At 47.3% G+C, this 14,561-nt stretch overlaps 1 protein-coding gene and 1 long non-coding RNA gene across 2 annotated transcripts in view; one reads left to right on the top strand and one right to left on the bottom strand.

Annotated features, from left to right (window-relative positions):
• LOC310671754 overlaps nucleotides 1–14,561 on the bottom strand; it is a 98,626-nt gene that overhangs the window by 8,847 nt on the left and 75,218 nt on the right. The gene's annotated exons all lie outside the window — the stretch shown is intronic.
• The window catches only part of ERBB3 (erb-b2 receptor tyrosine kinase 3), a 99,444-nt gene that overhangs the window by 36,692 nt on the left and 48,191 nt on the right, over nucleotides 1–14,561 (top strand). The window contains exons 2-3 of the mRNA XM_083427284.1: nucleotides 8,980–9,131; nucleotides 13,657–13,852. Of these exons, the coding sequence (XP_083283410.1) occupies nucleotides 8,980–9,131; nucleotides 13,657–13,852 (348 nt within the window). The remainder of the gene's footprint in view (nucleotides 1–8,979; nucleotides 9,132–13,656; nucleotides 13,853–14,561) is intronic.

Here is a 14,561-nt window from a genome sequence, read left to right as displayed (position 1 = left end):
GGGATCCCTTCCACCTCTACAATTCTATGATTCAGCCATCCAAGGACTCAGCTAGAAAGTGTTTTATATGCATCGTATATGTGATATAACACTGTGACACCAGATGGCGCTGTGGAGTCCCGCCTTTCCCTACTGGATTTCCCTGTATGAGTTTACAATGCATTTAACTGAATCGCTTCTTTGACGTGTCTAGATCCAGCGCCCAAGAGAAGTGGCCACAGCTGGGAAGGACTTTTTGCATTGTATATACCATGAGGCCAATAACTTTACATATAAAGAATGAACCTCCGGTGTCCTAATTTAGGTGGACGGGCGAAGAGATTGTGGTTACGGCGGTGGGGAGTGGGTGGCATTGATTTTACCTCAGCCTAGCAAGAGGCAAAACTGCTGTCCCCACACCCAGCTGCTCAGCTCTGAGTCACGTCTGGCTCTTGAATAGCAACCCGGCAAAGAACATGTCACTCGAAAAATGGGACAAAACCCAGTGGTCCTGGCTCCTAGCCCCTTCCTGCTTGCTACCCCTTCCCATTTGCCCCCTGCCAACCCACAACCCAAGTTTATCCCTCACCACATTCTAATCTTTATTAATACTCATTAATCCCTTATAGCTGGCAGTAGAACCCAGGAGTCCTGGGCTCCTAGCTTCTCGGGGCTGAAGGAAACTGAGAGGGGCACTTGTGTGTGGCGCACGTGTGTGTACACACACACACACACACACACACACTGACAAGGGAAATGATTGAGAGGAGTTAAACACTTCCACCCCCTCCAACCCTTTCATGTTCCCCCCTCCAGTTATCGCTTCAGGAAAGGACTTGATATGTCTGGCTGTTGCTTGCCTCCCAGGCTGGAGCCACTGTCTGGACTGGGGAGAAGAGGGTGGGTAGCTGTTCATGCCAATTCTCCCTCTGCCTTTTTTGCCCGTTGAGGAAAGAGGCTGCCAGGCCAGAGGCGGCAGAAGGATGGAGTATAGATTGCCTGGAAAAGAAGCATTGTTTATGTCTGGTGGCAATAAATAGCTATGGACTTTCAAAGGCAGCCCTTGCTACCATCACTCCTGTTTTTCAGCCCTTTCGTGACTTAAACCCACAGTACAATTAAGCATAGAAAGAGTGCAAATGTAAGGATAGAGAAGTGTCTCGTCTGATCAGGGAACGTGGCTGCAATTTTTGCGATTCTTATCCCAGCTTAGAGCAGGGAAGGTTATAGCACAGCGATGGGGAATCCTTGAGGAACCAACGCAGAAATGATTTACCAGAACATCTAAAAACAATTCCAGTACAGATGAAGACTGGGAAAGATTTCTACTTTAAAAAAAAGATTTCTACTTAAAAGGCTGGTTGGAAGAGGAAGGTCTTCGGTCAGTGCCGAAAACAACAACAGAGATGGTGTTTGCCTAACATTTAACAGGAGGGAAGCTATGTTGCTTTAGTCAATGAATCTGGATTAGGACCACACTGTACAGGACTCTGTGACTTCTACGAATTAAGAGAGGTGTGATAGATTTGTGCGGATTTATTTTTTTTTAACGTCTTAATAAGTAAGAGATGGGGTTCACTGGCATAGCAGTAAGGAGGGAATATTCCAGAGTTAAGGAAGGGGAGAGGGAGGATGAGCTCAGAAAGATCAGGGCTGGATCCACCACATCTTTGGGTGAAGTGGGGGGCTGATGGACATATCTGTTCCCTTCCCTTCAAGCATTCTTGCGGCAGGATCCTTTAATGTCTCCACCCCTCCCCACGGATAATCACCCCATTGTTGTCCAGCCAGGACATGGCTTGGGGCTGTCCTTCACAGAGTGGCCTGGGGAGCAAAGCAGTTCCATCTGGGGACAATGAAGGCCCTGTGTCCAGGCTCTCCTCCCCTTCTGGAGCTGGCAGGGGTTTCCGTTCCTGCACCCAGAAGGTCTACTTCTTCCGTGGCTACTGGGACATTTGGAATGACTGGTGGAGGTTTTTTTTACAGGGTCTGCCAGGGGAATTTATCTCTGCCCTCATCCCACTGGAAACACATAGCAGAAACCACAAATAACTTTTGCATTCGGGGAATCCTGTGTCCAGAATTCCAGCCCCGTTGGCCCTAAAATGCATCTTTTCGCCCCTGTTCTCTTCCCCTACCTCGGGAACATAAACCGGAGGTGTGGCTTTTGGCATTGTTATGTGTTTGGATTGCCGAAGTCCTGTTGTGTTCCAGGTACGACACGAAGCTGCTGTGCGTCAATCACTTCGGGCTGTTGATTGGCTCAAACTGTTGGTCGATCAGGTTGTTTGTTTGTGTCATACTTGGCGAGAGAAGTCGCCCAGCCAGTTTGGTGTGTGCGTGTCAGTTTTTGAGGCAACTGCAGAAGATTTATGGGCTCGTGCTTAACCCTCATGAACTTTACAGATATGAAGCAAATGTACACACCCAAACTGTAGGAAATAGCAGCAGTTAAAGAGCTTGAAAGTAAATGGCTTCTTATCTGTACCTCACCAGATTTCACATCATAATGTGGTCTTGTCCATAGGTCATGGATAAGTACAGCATTTTTATTTTTTTTTAATGTAAAGTAAAATGTCCAGAACTCATGCCTACATGGAAACCATGCTAGAGAGAGCTTGGGAGGTCTAGTGGCAGACAGCTGTGGGTTTATTCTGGGATGGGGAAGGAAGTTCAGATTTCAGGAGTAGGCAACCTAAGGCCCAAGGGCCACAAGTGGCCCAAAGGGGTTGTTTAACTGGCCCCCGAGCCGCCCCTGAACTGAGCCACCTGCTCAGCGAGTCCCCGTGCTCTGCGCTAAACCGGCGCAGCACAGCGTAGCGTGGGGCTCACTTCTGTGGTGCCAGAAATTGCAACTGTGCAGATGCCGGAAATCACAAGCATGCGCGATCCAGCCTACGAAGGGATCTCCGCTGGAGTGAACCAGCCCAGGCGAGGTAAACCTTGCCGACCCCTGGCTAAGAAGCTCAGTTGGTGCCCAAGGACAAATCACTTTCTTTTAGCCGCGACTGCCTCAAAGGGTTGTTGTGAGGACAAAAGAAACTGGTATACCTAACGTATTCCACCCTCAGTTTCTTGGGTGAATTAAAAGAAACCAAAGGTATGAATTAAAAAAATGCTTTCTGACATTTTCTCTAGATTTTGAAGAACATGACTGTGATTATTGATTGGCATAGGATATGCTCAAAGGAACTCCGTTTCTCTAGAATTTCCCCTCTCCACCTGCAATCTATGTACTTATTTACTTACTGCTTCCGGGGTGTAGCAATCTCCTTCCTGCTGCATATATACAGGTACATAGCTCTCTGCTGCCCTAAGTCAGCTGCGATGCTTCTGTAGGGGAGCATTCCTCCCTCACCTGTCTGTAGCAGCCAGCACTTTCCCCCCATCAGTTCCAATACTTCTATAACCATGGGACAAGCTGGGCAGTGCAGAGCTTAGTGATAGCGTAAAGGTAAAGGGACCCCTGACCATTAGGTCCAGTCGTGGCTGACTCTGGGGTTGGGGCGCTCATCTCGCTTTATTGGCCAAGGGAACTGGCATGCAGCTTCCGGGTCATGTGGCCAGCACGACTAAGCCGCTTCTGGAGAACCACAGCAGTGCACAGAAACGCCGTTTACCTTCCCGCCAGAGCGGTACCTACTTGCACTTTGACGTGCTTTCGAACTGCTAGAGTTGGAAGGGATCTCAAGGGTCTTCGAGTCCAACCCCTGCATTACAAAGGCGAGCAGCTGACATATGGAAGGACACCTGACAGTCTACTTATCTATTTATCTAGTTGCACTTTGACGTGCTTTCTATTTATCTACTTGCACTTTTGACGTGCTAGGTTGGCAGGAGCAGGGACCGAGCAATGGGAGCTCACCCCGTCGCAGGGATTCGAACCGCCGACCTTCTGATTAGCCAGTCCTAGGCTCTGTGGTTTAACCCACAGCGCCACCCGCGTCCCTCAGTGATGGCATACCTAGCCTGAAATCAGCAAAGAATGATGGCAATTATCTTTGCTCCTTTAGGCTTTCAATGTAGGTGTTTATACCAAATCTAAGCCATGTCAACCTAGGCCACCAGGACTTTCACCAAGGTGACTGCGCTGCCAGAAGAGGAAAGGCAAAACTTGTTCCTGTGTGCTCTTCACGAAAGAAACAGAAGTGGCAGGGAAGTGCCCATTCTTAAGTGGGAATATTTTTTTGCTAGCCGGCTTTTTGTTCATAAGAGGGGCTGGCAGAGAAGCAACAGGGGGCTCTGTCTGGCCTTCTGCCTGTTTTAAAAGGTAAAGGTAAAGGACCCCTGACAGTTAAGTCCAGTCACGAACGACTCTGGGGTTGCGGCGCTCATCTTGCTCTATAGGCCGAGGGAGCCGACATTTGTCTGCAGACAGTTTTTCCGGGTCATGTGGCCAGCATGACTAAACCGCTTCTGGCAAAACCAGAGCAGCACACAGAAACGCCGTTTACCTTCCTGCCGGAGCGGTACCTATTTATCTACTTGCACTTTGACGTGCTTTTGAACTGCTAGGTTGGCAGGAGCAGGAATTGAGCAACGGGAGCTCACCCCATCACGGGGATTCGAACCGCTGACCTTCTGATCAGCAAGCCCTAGGCTCAGTGGTTTAGACCACAGCGCTACCTGCGTCCCTCTGCCTGTTTTAGAACATACCAAATAAAGTAGGCTAGTTCTTTTTGGGGATCAATTTACAGAGCAGTAATTTTGTTGTTGATGTTTTCCTTTAGCAGTAGTACAATGGGCACAAATTCGTCAGATGCAGCTTTTCCTGGAATCTTCCCAGCCCATTGGTGTGGGGAAGATGTACCTCTCTCCGTCATGCACAGAAACAAAGCTTCTTTTGTGGGGTGGGATGAGGGCAGCAATAGGAGGAGGACAGAGTAAAGGTAGGGCAATTCCCTTGCTTAGCAGGAAATGCATCTAAGACATATCCTTTATAACCCTGCACACTGGATATGGATTCTGGGGCTGAATAAATTCAGATCATCTACAGTGCCTGGTTTGTTTACTATTCTGTTTGCTTACCGTACATTGTTTGAAGTTCTTATCGTAATAGCTGTTAAATCAACACCCCAAGGAAGAAAAATGTTCTTGTGCGGTGCTTAGTCAACATTACTGCATCACAGTCTTGCTGTTCTAAAAGCACTAAGCCTGGGTCTTAGGGTTGCTGTTCGAACCCTTTAAGGGTGGAAGTCACTGGCAGATGCCCAGGATGAGTTAAAAACAGACAAACGAAGTGCTTCTTTTGGCCCCATCTGCATCATACATTTAAAGCACTGTGATACCGCTTTAAACAGTCATGGCTTCCCCCAGAGAATCCTGGACACTGTAGTTTGTTAAGGGTGCTGAGAGTTGTTGGGAAACTCCTATCAGAGGCAGATTTAGGGCAGTGTGACCTGTATTCAATGCTAGTCCTATTCAGAGTAAATCCATTGAAGTTAATGGGCACGATTCACTTAGGTCTACCAAACGCAACCCTATGTTCATTGCAACTGGACTAAGAAGGTGGACTTCCCCTGTTCTTGAACTGCATGTTTTATGTATATCGTCTGCTTTTAGGACAAATGAGTGGTTTTGAATAAGGAACATGGGGGTGGGGGTTAAGTGAGAGTTTGTTTTGGATGATTTAATCCAAAATGAAAACCGAGCAGGGTAGTCTTGTTTATTCAGTGTTCGCTCTGTTACCTATTAACAACAAGTGTTTATGCGTTCATAGATGATGGGGCACAGTGTGCCTAACCTGTGATTTAGCAACAAAAGTTTACCTGCAAACACCAGATACTGGAGAGCACACCTGTCTCCATGGCTAATTGATCCAGAATAACCACTACTGCCTGCTCTGCACACACAACTGATAATTTAAGTAACATCCTCGCTTTACCTATAAACATGAAAGAAGGAAAACCACCCTTTTGCCACTCGTAATTCACTTGATTACATGATAAGGAGGAGGGTAAAGTCAGTGGTAACTAACTAATCTATATTTCTTTTCTGTGAATGTGCCTGTTCTGTGGAACTCCCTGCTCTTGGAAAGAAGCCAACAGGTTGGCTGCGTGAGCTTTCAGTACCTGCTTAAGCCCTACCTGTTTGCCCAGGTCTTTGTTTGGTTCCTAATTTCCAGCTTTGAATAATATATATTGCTGGCGACAGTGAGTGGAATTCTACAGTTGTTTTAATACATTATTATTTTGTTTTATATTATGAACCATTCAAGTATCACTAAGAGAGGGAGCAGTGCAGAGGTATTTTAAAAGGAACAAATGAATATTAAAAATGAGGTTCTGGCGCGTTCGCCCAAAGAGAAGAGAAAATAGTGAGCATCGACAAGCCTTGAAATGAACAGAGAACTAGAAGCCCAGGTGTTTTCTGCATCCTCACACCCTAAGCTTCCTTTCAAAGCTGCTGGGAGAAGTCTGTGTGATAATAGAGGTGTGCTGAAAGCTGTAACTAGCGCTTGGTCTGTTTCACACACCCCATCCCACACCTGCTCTGTAGGGTTGCAATGAAGAGGGTGGTGCTTGCCTGGAAAGCTGGCCTGTGCAGGGGAGGGTGGGCAGCCGGGTACGGGTGCCAGGGGCCTGCTGGACCTACGCTGCCCTGCCAAGAACAAGACTCTCAGACCATATCTGCAGGAACCTGCTGGAGAATAAGGGTATGGATCTCAGTGGAGTCAGGGCATTGTGTAGTGGTGCTTTGCAAGGGGCAAAGATGGCACCCAGTGGGTCAGTGGTGTGTTGAGGACGCAGCTTGATGCGTGTGTTGCATGCCAAAAAACAACAACCCACAAGTGTAAATGCACCCACACCAGAATGTACTCCTTGTCAAGGAGAATAGGAAACAAAAGAACCATTCTGGGGCAGAACCAGATCTCAACAAAGCTCTCTGGGGCCTATCAAGTCAAGGAACCTGCTTCCCTGTGGTTTCTGCCCTATTGCACACTTCTTCTTGTTACCTGCCACTTCAGCTGTGGGGGAGAAGCTGATTGCTTATTTACCTTCCAAGGGGTGGAGCTGGAATTGCCGGTGCTCGGTGCTCATGGTTGCCAATCATTTCCCTGGCAAATTGCCTTTAGGGCCTGGGTGAGATTAGCCAATGGCAAGCTGCCAGGAAGTGGGCACCATGGTGACTGGTATTTTTTTGTATGTGTGTGTATTCACTTCCTCTGTTCCAAAAGAAGTAAAACTGGTCAATAGTGCCCACTTGTTTTCCAAGCAGTGTGATATATCCATACCCCCCCACCCCACATATATACAGAACTTGACTTTTTGAAACTTTACTGTCTGGTTTTAAGGAAATTCAGAATTTGAACTCTTACCATAAAACTGGAATGTCAACTTGTATTCAACAACCACTGCTAAAAGCAGGTTCTCCTTTCTTATACAGTGGTACCTCGGGTTAAGTACTTAATTCGTTCTGGAGGTCTGTTCTTAACCTGAAACTGTTCTTAACTGGAAGCACCACTTTAGCTAATAGGGCTTCCTGCTGCCGCTGTGCCGCCGGAGCATGATTTCTGCTCTCATCCTGAAGCACTATTTCTGGGTTAGCGGTTCTTAACCTGAAGCACTATTTCTGGGTTAGCGGACTCTGTAACCTGAATCGTATGTAACCTGAGGTACCACTGTATTTGGCTGTGTTTCATATAGAACTATGTAATAAGTTCTGTGTGCCCAATACACGTTGGGCTTCAATCTCTGGACCAGGAGCTCCCCATTCTTCATGGCAAACCCCTTTTGAAACCGGGGATAGTGAGTTGAAAAAACAGTTTGTAATGTGTCATTGGGGTCAGGTGTTCTGAGGAAAACAAGTAACAAGCCCGCTGAGCATGTCCAAGCCCTTGAGCACCTCTGAAGTTGGACGCTGGCCATCATTGCCACCCTTCTGAGGAACTATAAGCTATTTTACAGGTGGCTTCTTCTCCCTGGTGATGTTTGTGCCAGGCTGCAAGTCGAAGGATAGTTTTGAAAGTTATGGCATCTAACATGGTTGTTTGGCATTACCTTAACTGGTATCGACCATAGTTGCTTTACCACATCACCTGATCCTATTAATATATATATATATATATATATATATATATATGTAGGAGTTTTTGTTTTGTTTTGTTACGTATTCTGTGCTCTCATTTTGTATGTTTATATTGTGAACCACCCTGAAATCTTTGGATGAAGGGCAATATACAGATTTAATAAATAATCCCATATGGATTGCGGGTGTCAATCACATTTGTTACTCACAAGAGAGCCTCGAGCAGGGTTTCCCAAACTTGGGTGTCCAGCTGTTTTGGGGCTACAATTCCCATCATCCCTGCTAGCTAGGGATGATGGGAGTTGTAGTTCGAAAACAGCTGGACACCCAAGTTTGGGAAAGCCTTCTCTAGTGGCATCCTAAGTGAGCCCATAGAGCAAGGGTGGTTAACCTGTGTTCTTTCAGATGTTGTTGGACTCAAACTTCCATCAGCCCCAGCCACCATGGGGAATGGTCAGTGATGATGGGAGCTGTAGTTCAACCACACTTGGAGGGACCACAGGTTCTCTGTCTCTCCCATTGAGAAGATCTATCCATACCAAATTCATAGCAGTTCCCTGTCCCAAAAAAACCCTGAGGACTGTAATTCTGTGAGAAGGGGACTGGGGATTCTTAGTTCTTTCATCAAACTACAGTTAACTACCAGGATTTGGGGAGAAGGAAATCATGATAGTTAAACTGGCATAAATGTTTTGTAAGTTCATGGTGTGGATATATCCTTAGTGTCAGGGGGCTTGAGTGAAGGTTATTGTGACCCTGGACAGCTAACTTGGTTCACACCTAATCTTTACTTGCGGCATGCTCTGGCCAGGATCATGGATCAAATTGTGAAGCGCTGATGTGTGGGCAGCCCTGCTTATGACGGGGAGGGGGTGTTTGACCTTGATCTTTCTTGTCACCTGTTGGCTGCCAAGTTTCAGCTCCTGTGCTTTGCTCCTGACTTACGCATCTCTTCTCCTTCTTTTGTTGCAGTCTGTGCAGGCACCCTGAATGGTCTCAGCGTCACAGGAGATTCCCACCAGACATACCAGACGCTACAGAAAATGTACAACAACTGTGAGATCGTCATGGGCAACCTTGAGATTGTGCTCATTGAAAGAAATTCCGACCTCTCATTCTTGCAGGTAACGAGGGGGCGGAAAGGAGATTACTTGCTGAGCGTGTGTGTTGGGGGAAAGAATTTTTGTGTTGGCATCAGCCCTGTGAAGTACACAAGGGCCAGTAAGGATCCAGGAGGAGGAGCGTGCTTCGAAACAAAGAAGGCAGGAAGAGATGGTGACACCCCATAGCTCCCGTGCCCATAGGGGCCGAAGGGTCTTCACTCGCCCAATAAATATTTGAGGGGGCTGCCACCCCCCCCAGTTGATGGGAGCTTCCATTCAAATGGTGTGCGTACATCGCATCATGTGATCGATTATGTGGGGCTTACCTGGCCTCCCCAATATTTTGTTCAAGTTGGCACCTCAGCAAACCTTTTCAGCAGGGAGCCGGTCCACTGGGGGGTGGGAATTCAACACATTCCTATGCCCCACAAATAACCCAGAGATGTATTTTAAATAAAAGCACACATTCTATTCATGTAAAAACACCAAGCAGGCCCCACAAATAACCCAGAGATGCATTTTAAATAAAAGGACACATTCTACTCATGTAAAAACACGCTGATTCCCAGGGCCATCTGCGAGCTGGATTTAGAAGGCGATTGGGCCGGATCCGACCTCCGGGCCTTAGTCTGCCTACCCATGCCCTACTATAACAGCCTGTCATGAAGCCTAAGCATGTGTACAATCTCCTGGGGCTTCCCTTCCCTTCCTTTTTAAAATAACATAATCTAAAATAATTTTAGATTATACTGTAAGCTCTTTGGGGCAGGTGTTTGCCATTTTATACTCTTTAAAGCACCATGCACACTGCTGGCCCTATAGGAGTACAGGTATTGCTGGTGCAGATAAAATAATAGATCCCATGCACACTTTTTTTGCAGACTAGGAGCCAACCTTGTGCATGTATATTCCTTTCTCTCCCACTTCCCTGGTTTGCAGCTATTTCCTGCCCTACTCTTCCCTTTCCACAGATAAACATGATATTGTGTGAATATGTTTATTGATATACGTAATGGTTTCCTCACAACCGCTGATTTCAAGTCGATTTGCAAAACCATGGTTAGAAAAGAATGTAGTCTGCCGTTAACATCTGTTGAGCTATCACACACATAAAATGAAAACATGGTTACTGTCAGGAAGGGAGGGCGAGAAAGCATGCTGGAGTGGGGAAGGGGGATAGTTCAATCCTGAATCTGAATCCCAACAGCAAACCATGATTTGCAAAAAGCCCGTGTTACAAGTGCACCAGGCCTAAGTTTATTCCTGTTGTCAGCAGATTTGTGAAGCTAGCCCGGAATCTTCTCCAAGGCACCCTGGGAATATTGACTGTCAGCAGTTTAAGCAATACCCTTGTTACCGTCTTAGGATTTAAATTAACCTCTCTGTCTTTCCTCCTTGGTCCTTACCCCATCTCACTAGTGTGGAGAACTGTCTTGTTAGCTCTCCCCCTCTTCCTGCTCTCACTTGCTCCCAGATTTCCTGCCAGACAGGGCCGTGCCCTGACTTGCCTTCTATGGGCACCAGACAGGTAGACAGCACTTATGGCACCTAGACTCTGCCTTGATAAAGAGCCAAGGTTGTGGGGTTTTTGCTGTGTTGGGTTCCTGCATCTTAAAGTGGGGAGTCATAGGTTAGTGCCAAGACAGAGGAGGGATTGAACGATGCTGCTCGTCATATGTTGGCATCAGTGAGGTTTGCACTTTAAGGGTGAGTAGAAGCCTGGGCATCCCTGCTTCTGATCTATGCTGCAGCTGGCTAAAGATTTCAATACAGTGGTACCTGAAGGCAGCCCTGTTCAGGGAAGTTTTTAATATTTAATGCTGTACTGTTTTTAACATTTGATTGGGAGCCGTCCAGAGTGGCTGGGGAAACTCAGCTAGATGGGTGGGGTATAAATAATAAATTATTATTATTATTATACCTCGGGTTACATACGCTTCAGGTTACAGACTCCGCTAACCCAGAAATAGTGCTTCATTTAAGAACTTTGCTTCAGGATGAGAACAGAAATTGTGCTCCGGCGGTGCGGCAGCAGCAGGAGGCCCCATTAGCTAAAGTGGTGCTTCAGGTTAAGAACAGTTTCAGGTTAAGAACAGACCTCCGGAACAAATTAAGTACTTAACCCGAGGTACCACTGTACTGGGGTAATTTCCTTCAGCTCACAGTTGAGGCAATAGAGTTTCGGATTGTCCACCTTCCCAGAGTAGCTGGGAGGCCGAGATATCCAGTGTTCAATCTGAACAGCCGTATACTATGTTAATCTAGATTGAGCCGGCCTGTTGTATGTGGGAACCACAGCATGGTGAGTGGGAAAGACTCTTCATAATGTGCTTGTACAAATGGGGCCAACTCATCATTGCAGGAATGAACTTTCCTGCTTCCAGTGGCAGGGTGAGCTGTTGACAACAACTGGCCTATTGAGTGTTGTCTGAAGTCACAGTGGTCCTTTCCCTGACTAATGCACTCTCCCACAGGGAAAGAGCCTTTCCCCACCCTCCATTTAATTTGAGAGAGGATGAAACGTACCTTACGTGGGTGGCCACCAAAGGCAGTCACTAACACAAGACAACAGTTCCCCCGCAAAGATGATGATATCATAGTCTCGGGGATTTCACAAGCTCTACTGCTTTGTGATCCCTATAGAAAAACTAAGAACATCTTGCCTAAAAAGATTGTAGGGTAACCAGCAGGCCTCTGCCTTGACCTTTCTAATGCAAAGTAGCCGTAATCTGGCTTGCTGCAGAATGACTTACATTCTTGGGGATGTAAAATCCTTCGGGGAAAATGGACATCATTATAGTTGGGCATCTTGGTAAGTCTAGATGATATAACTTTCCCCCCTCAGCTCAGAGGGGAGAAAATATTATCTTGTGACACGCACAGAGAGAGGCTGAAACTCAAGAGAAATTATTTCTGCTCTGGTGTCTGAAACATGGAGATGAGGAAGGTGTCTCGTTGCAAGTATGATCCAACAAAAGAGAAAGGGAAAATGAAACATGGCGACGGTTGCAGCTGCAAACTTGATAAGTAATTCAAACAAGAGTTTGGGGGTGTGCAATAAAGGAATTCTGTTTGAACTCTGCAACTCCTGAATTCGCAGGTCTGTTGCCAGACCATTTAGTTTCACTCTTGAAACAATATCAAACGGCTCCTCCGCTCTAGCTTTCTGATCCTCGGATTACTGCAAAATTGCATCGCTCTTAGAACCAGTTTTGGAAAACTTTGGGGGCGGCAGATTTACACAACCCCCTTCACATGTTGATATAACATCTGGAAGGGAACCATTGATGTAGCTTTGCCCCACCACAGTTGCATGGGCTAGCTCCGTCCACTGCCACTGCGAAAGTTAGCCACATCCACTTCTGCCACCCTGCTCCTGTGACATCCAACAGAGTGGATATTGGAAAGCAATTGAGGTCCTTCTCACTTGGAGAAGCTCTACCCGTGCATATCTGTATTGCACATAGACTTGTTTCCAGGGCCGGATTTAGGTTTGATGAGGCCCTAAGCTACTGAAGGTAATGGGGCCCTTTATATGTCTAGCTGTCCTTTGTCAACAACAAATGGTCACTGTTTTTTGTGTTGAATATATGCTATATGGTAATTTATGGACCTAAAAGGTATATAAAGCCATTTGCACATGCAGAATGTAGGCACCCTATATATAAAAATGAGCAAACCAGTGATATTTTAGGGAGCTGGCTGGCAGACAGGGCCCATTACTTACATCACAGGAGCCTACACAACACAAAACACTGTTGCTGTATGTAGGTTTTATTTTACAGTCATACCTCTTGTTATGTTTGGTTCAGGTTACGTCTTTTCAGGTTGTGTCCTGCAGCGACCCAGAGGTACCGGAAAGGGTTACTTCTGGATTTCGCTGCTCGCGCATGCGCAGAAGCAGTGAATCATGACCCGTGCATGCACAGATGTGCAGACATGGGTTGCGTTCTGCTCATGTTGCGAACGGGCCTCCGGAACGGATCCCGTTTGCAACCAGAAGTAGCACTGTATTTGTTTTTTATCTTATATTTTGGAAATGTACATCCAGTTTTCCCCCCTTTAATTTTTTTTGGGGGGCCCCCCAAGAGAGTGGGGCCCTAAGCTATAGCCTGCTTAGCTTGTACGTAAATCCGGCACTGCTTGTTTCTGATGTTTGTTTTACATGTGCATATCTCTGGTGGTTCACAGGGGTGGCCCATGCAGCATGGCAATGGGCGGGGCTTGGCCACGAGGTCATGTGACACTCACCACCCCACCAACCCCCACATTTTGACAATTCATGGACGGGTTTATGTGAATCTCCCCTTTGGTTCCTCCTTTTCCATCACTGCCATTACAAATGCTTTTAATGAAGAAGAGACTGGGGCAGACCAATGACAGGGAAGGAGCAGAGGTCACCGTCTCCCATCATGCTCTGAAGTCCCAATACGTAGCTTGTTTTGAGTGGCGGTGCGATCTGTTAGCAAAATTGCTAGCTGCGCGATTCGATGATGAATGGATGGGTGTTATGGTGCCCTTTAAATTTCCCTCTGACTTTCCCCAGGCTATCCGAGAGGTGACTGGCTACGTTCTGATCGCCATGAACATCTTCACCTATCTGCCGCTGCAGAACCTGCGCATAATACGAGGGATGCAGCACTATGACGACTCTGGTGACAAGTACGCCCTCTACATCCTCCTCAACTATGGAAAAAATGCCACACATGGCCTACAGCAGTTGGGCTTCAATCAGCTCACAGGTGAGCCTTGAGGCTTGTGCTACGCAGCCAGGGATTCTGCGCTGCTACTTAAAGGTAAAGGTAAAGGTACCCCTGCCCGTACGGGCCAGTCTTGACAGACTCTAGGGTTGTGCGCCCATCTCACTCAAAGAGGCCATGGGCCAGCGCTGTCCGAAGACACTTCCGGGTCACGTGGCCAGCATGACATCGCTGCTCTGGCAAGCCAGAGCCGCACACGGAAACGCCGTTTACCTTCCCGCTAGTAAGCGGTCCCTATTTATCTACTTGCACCCAGGGGTGCTTTCGAACTGCTAGGTTGGCAGGCGCTGGGACCGAACAGCGGGAGCGCACCCCGCCGCGGGGATTTGAACCGCCGACCTTTTGATCGGCAAGCCCTAGGCACTGAGGCTTTAACCCACAGCGCCACCCGCGTCCCTTGCGCTGCTACTTACTGACTCCTTTTCTGTCTTTGTGGAGGTTAAGTGAGCAGATTGTAGCATCCCATGGCCCTGATGAAAACAGTCCCTGGACCGGAAAGGACCAATATAATTTGAATGTGCTTTGCTCTCCTCTGCCAGGGCATGTCTTAAGCCAGGGGCGATGGAACCTACACGCCCTCCCAAGGTTCCTAGTCTCCCAAATCCAACTGGCACTGGCCGGAATGACAAATGCTCATGAATGGTGATAGGAGTTGTAGTCTAGCAGCATGCGGAAGGCCACCAGTTCCCCT

Source organism: Podarcis tiliguerta, assembly GCF_965153285.1.
Source record: "Podarcis tiliguerta genome assembly, chromosome: 2".
NCBI classification, from domain to species: domain Eukaryota; kingdom Metazoa; phylum Chordata; class Lepidosauria; order Squamata; family Lacertidae; genus Podarcis; species Podarcis tiliguerta.
The sequence above is the reverse complement of the archived record's forward strand: the minus strand, read 5'-3'. Positions and strand labels throughout refer to the sequence as shown.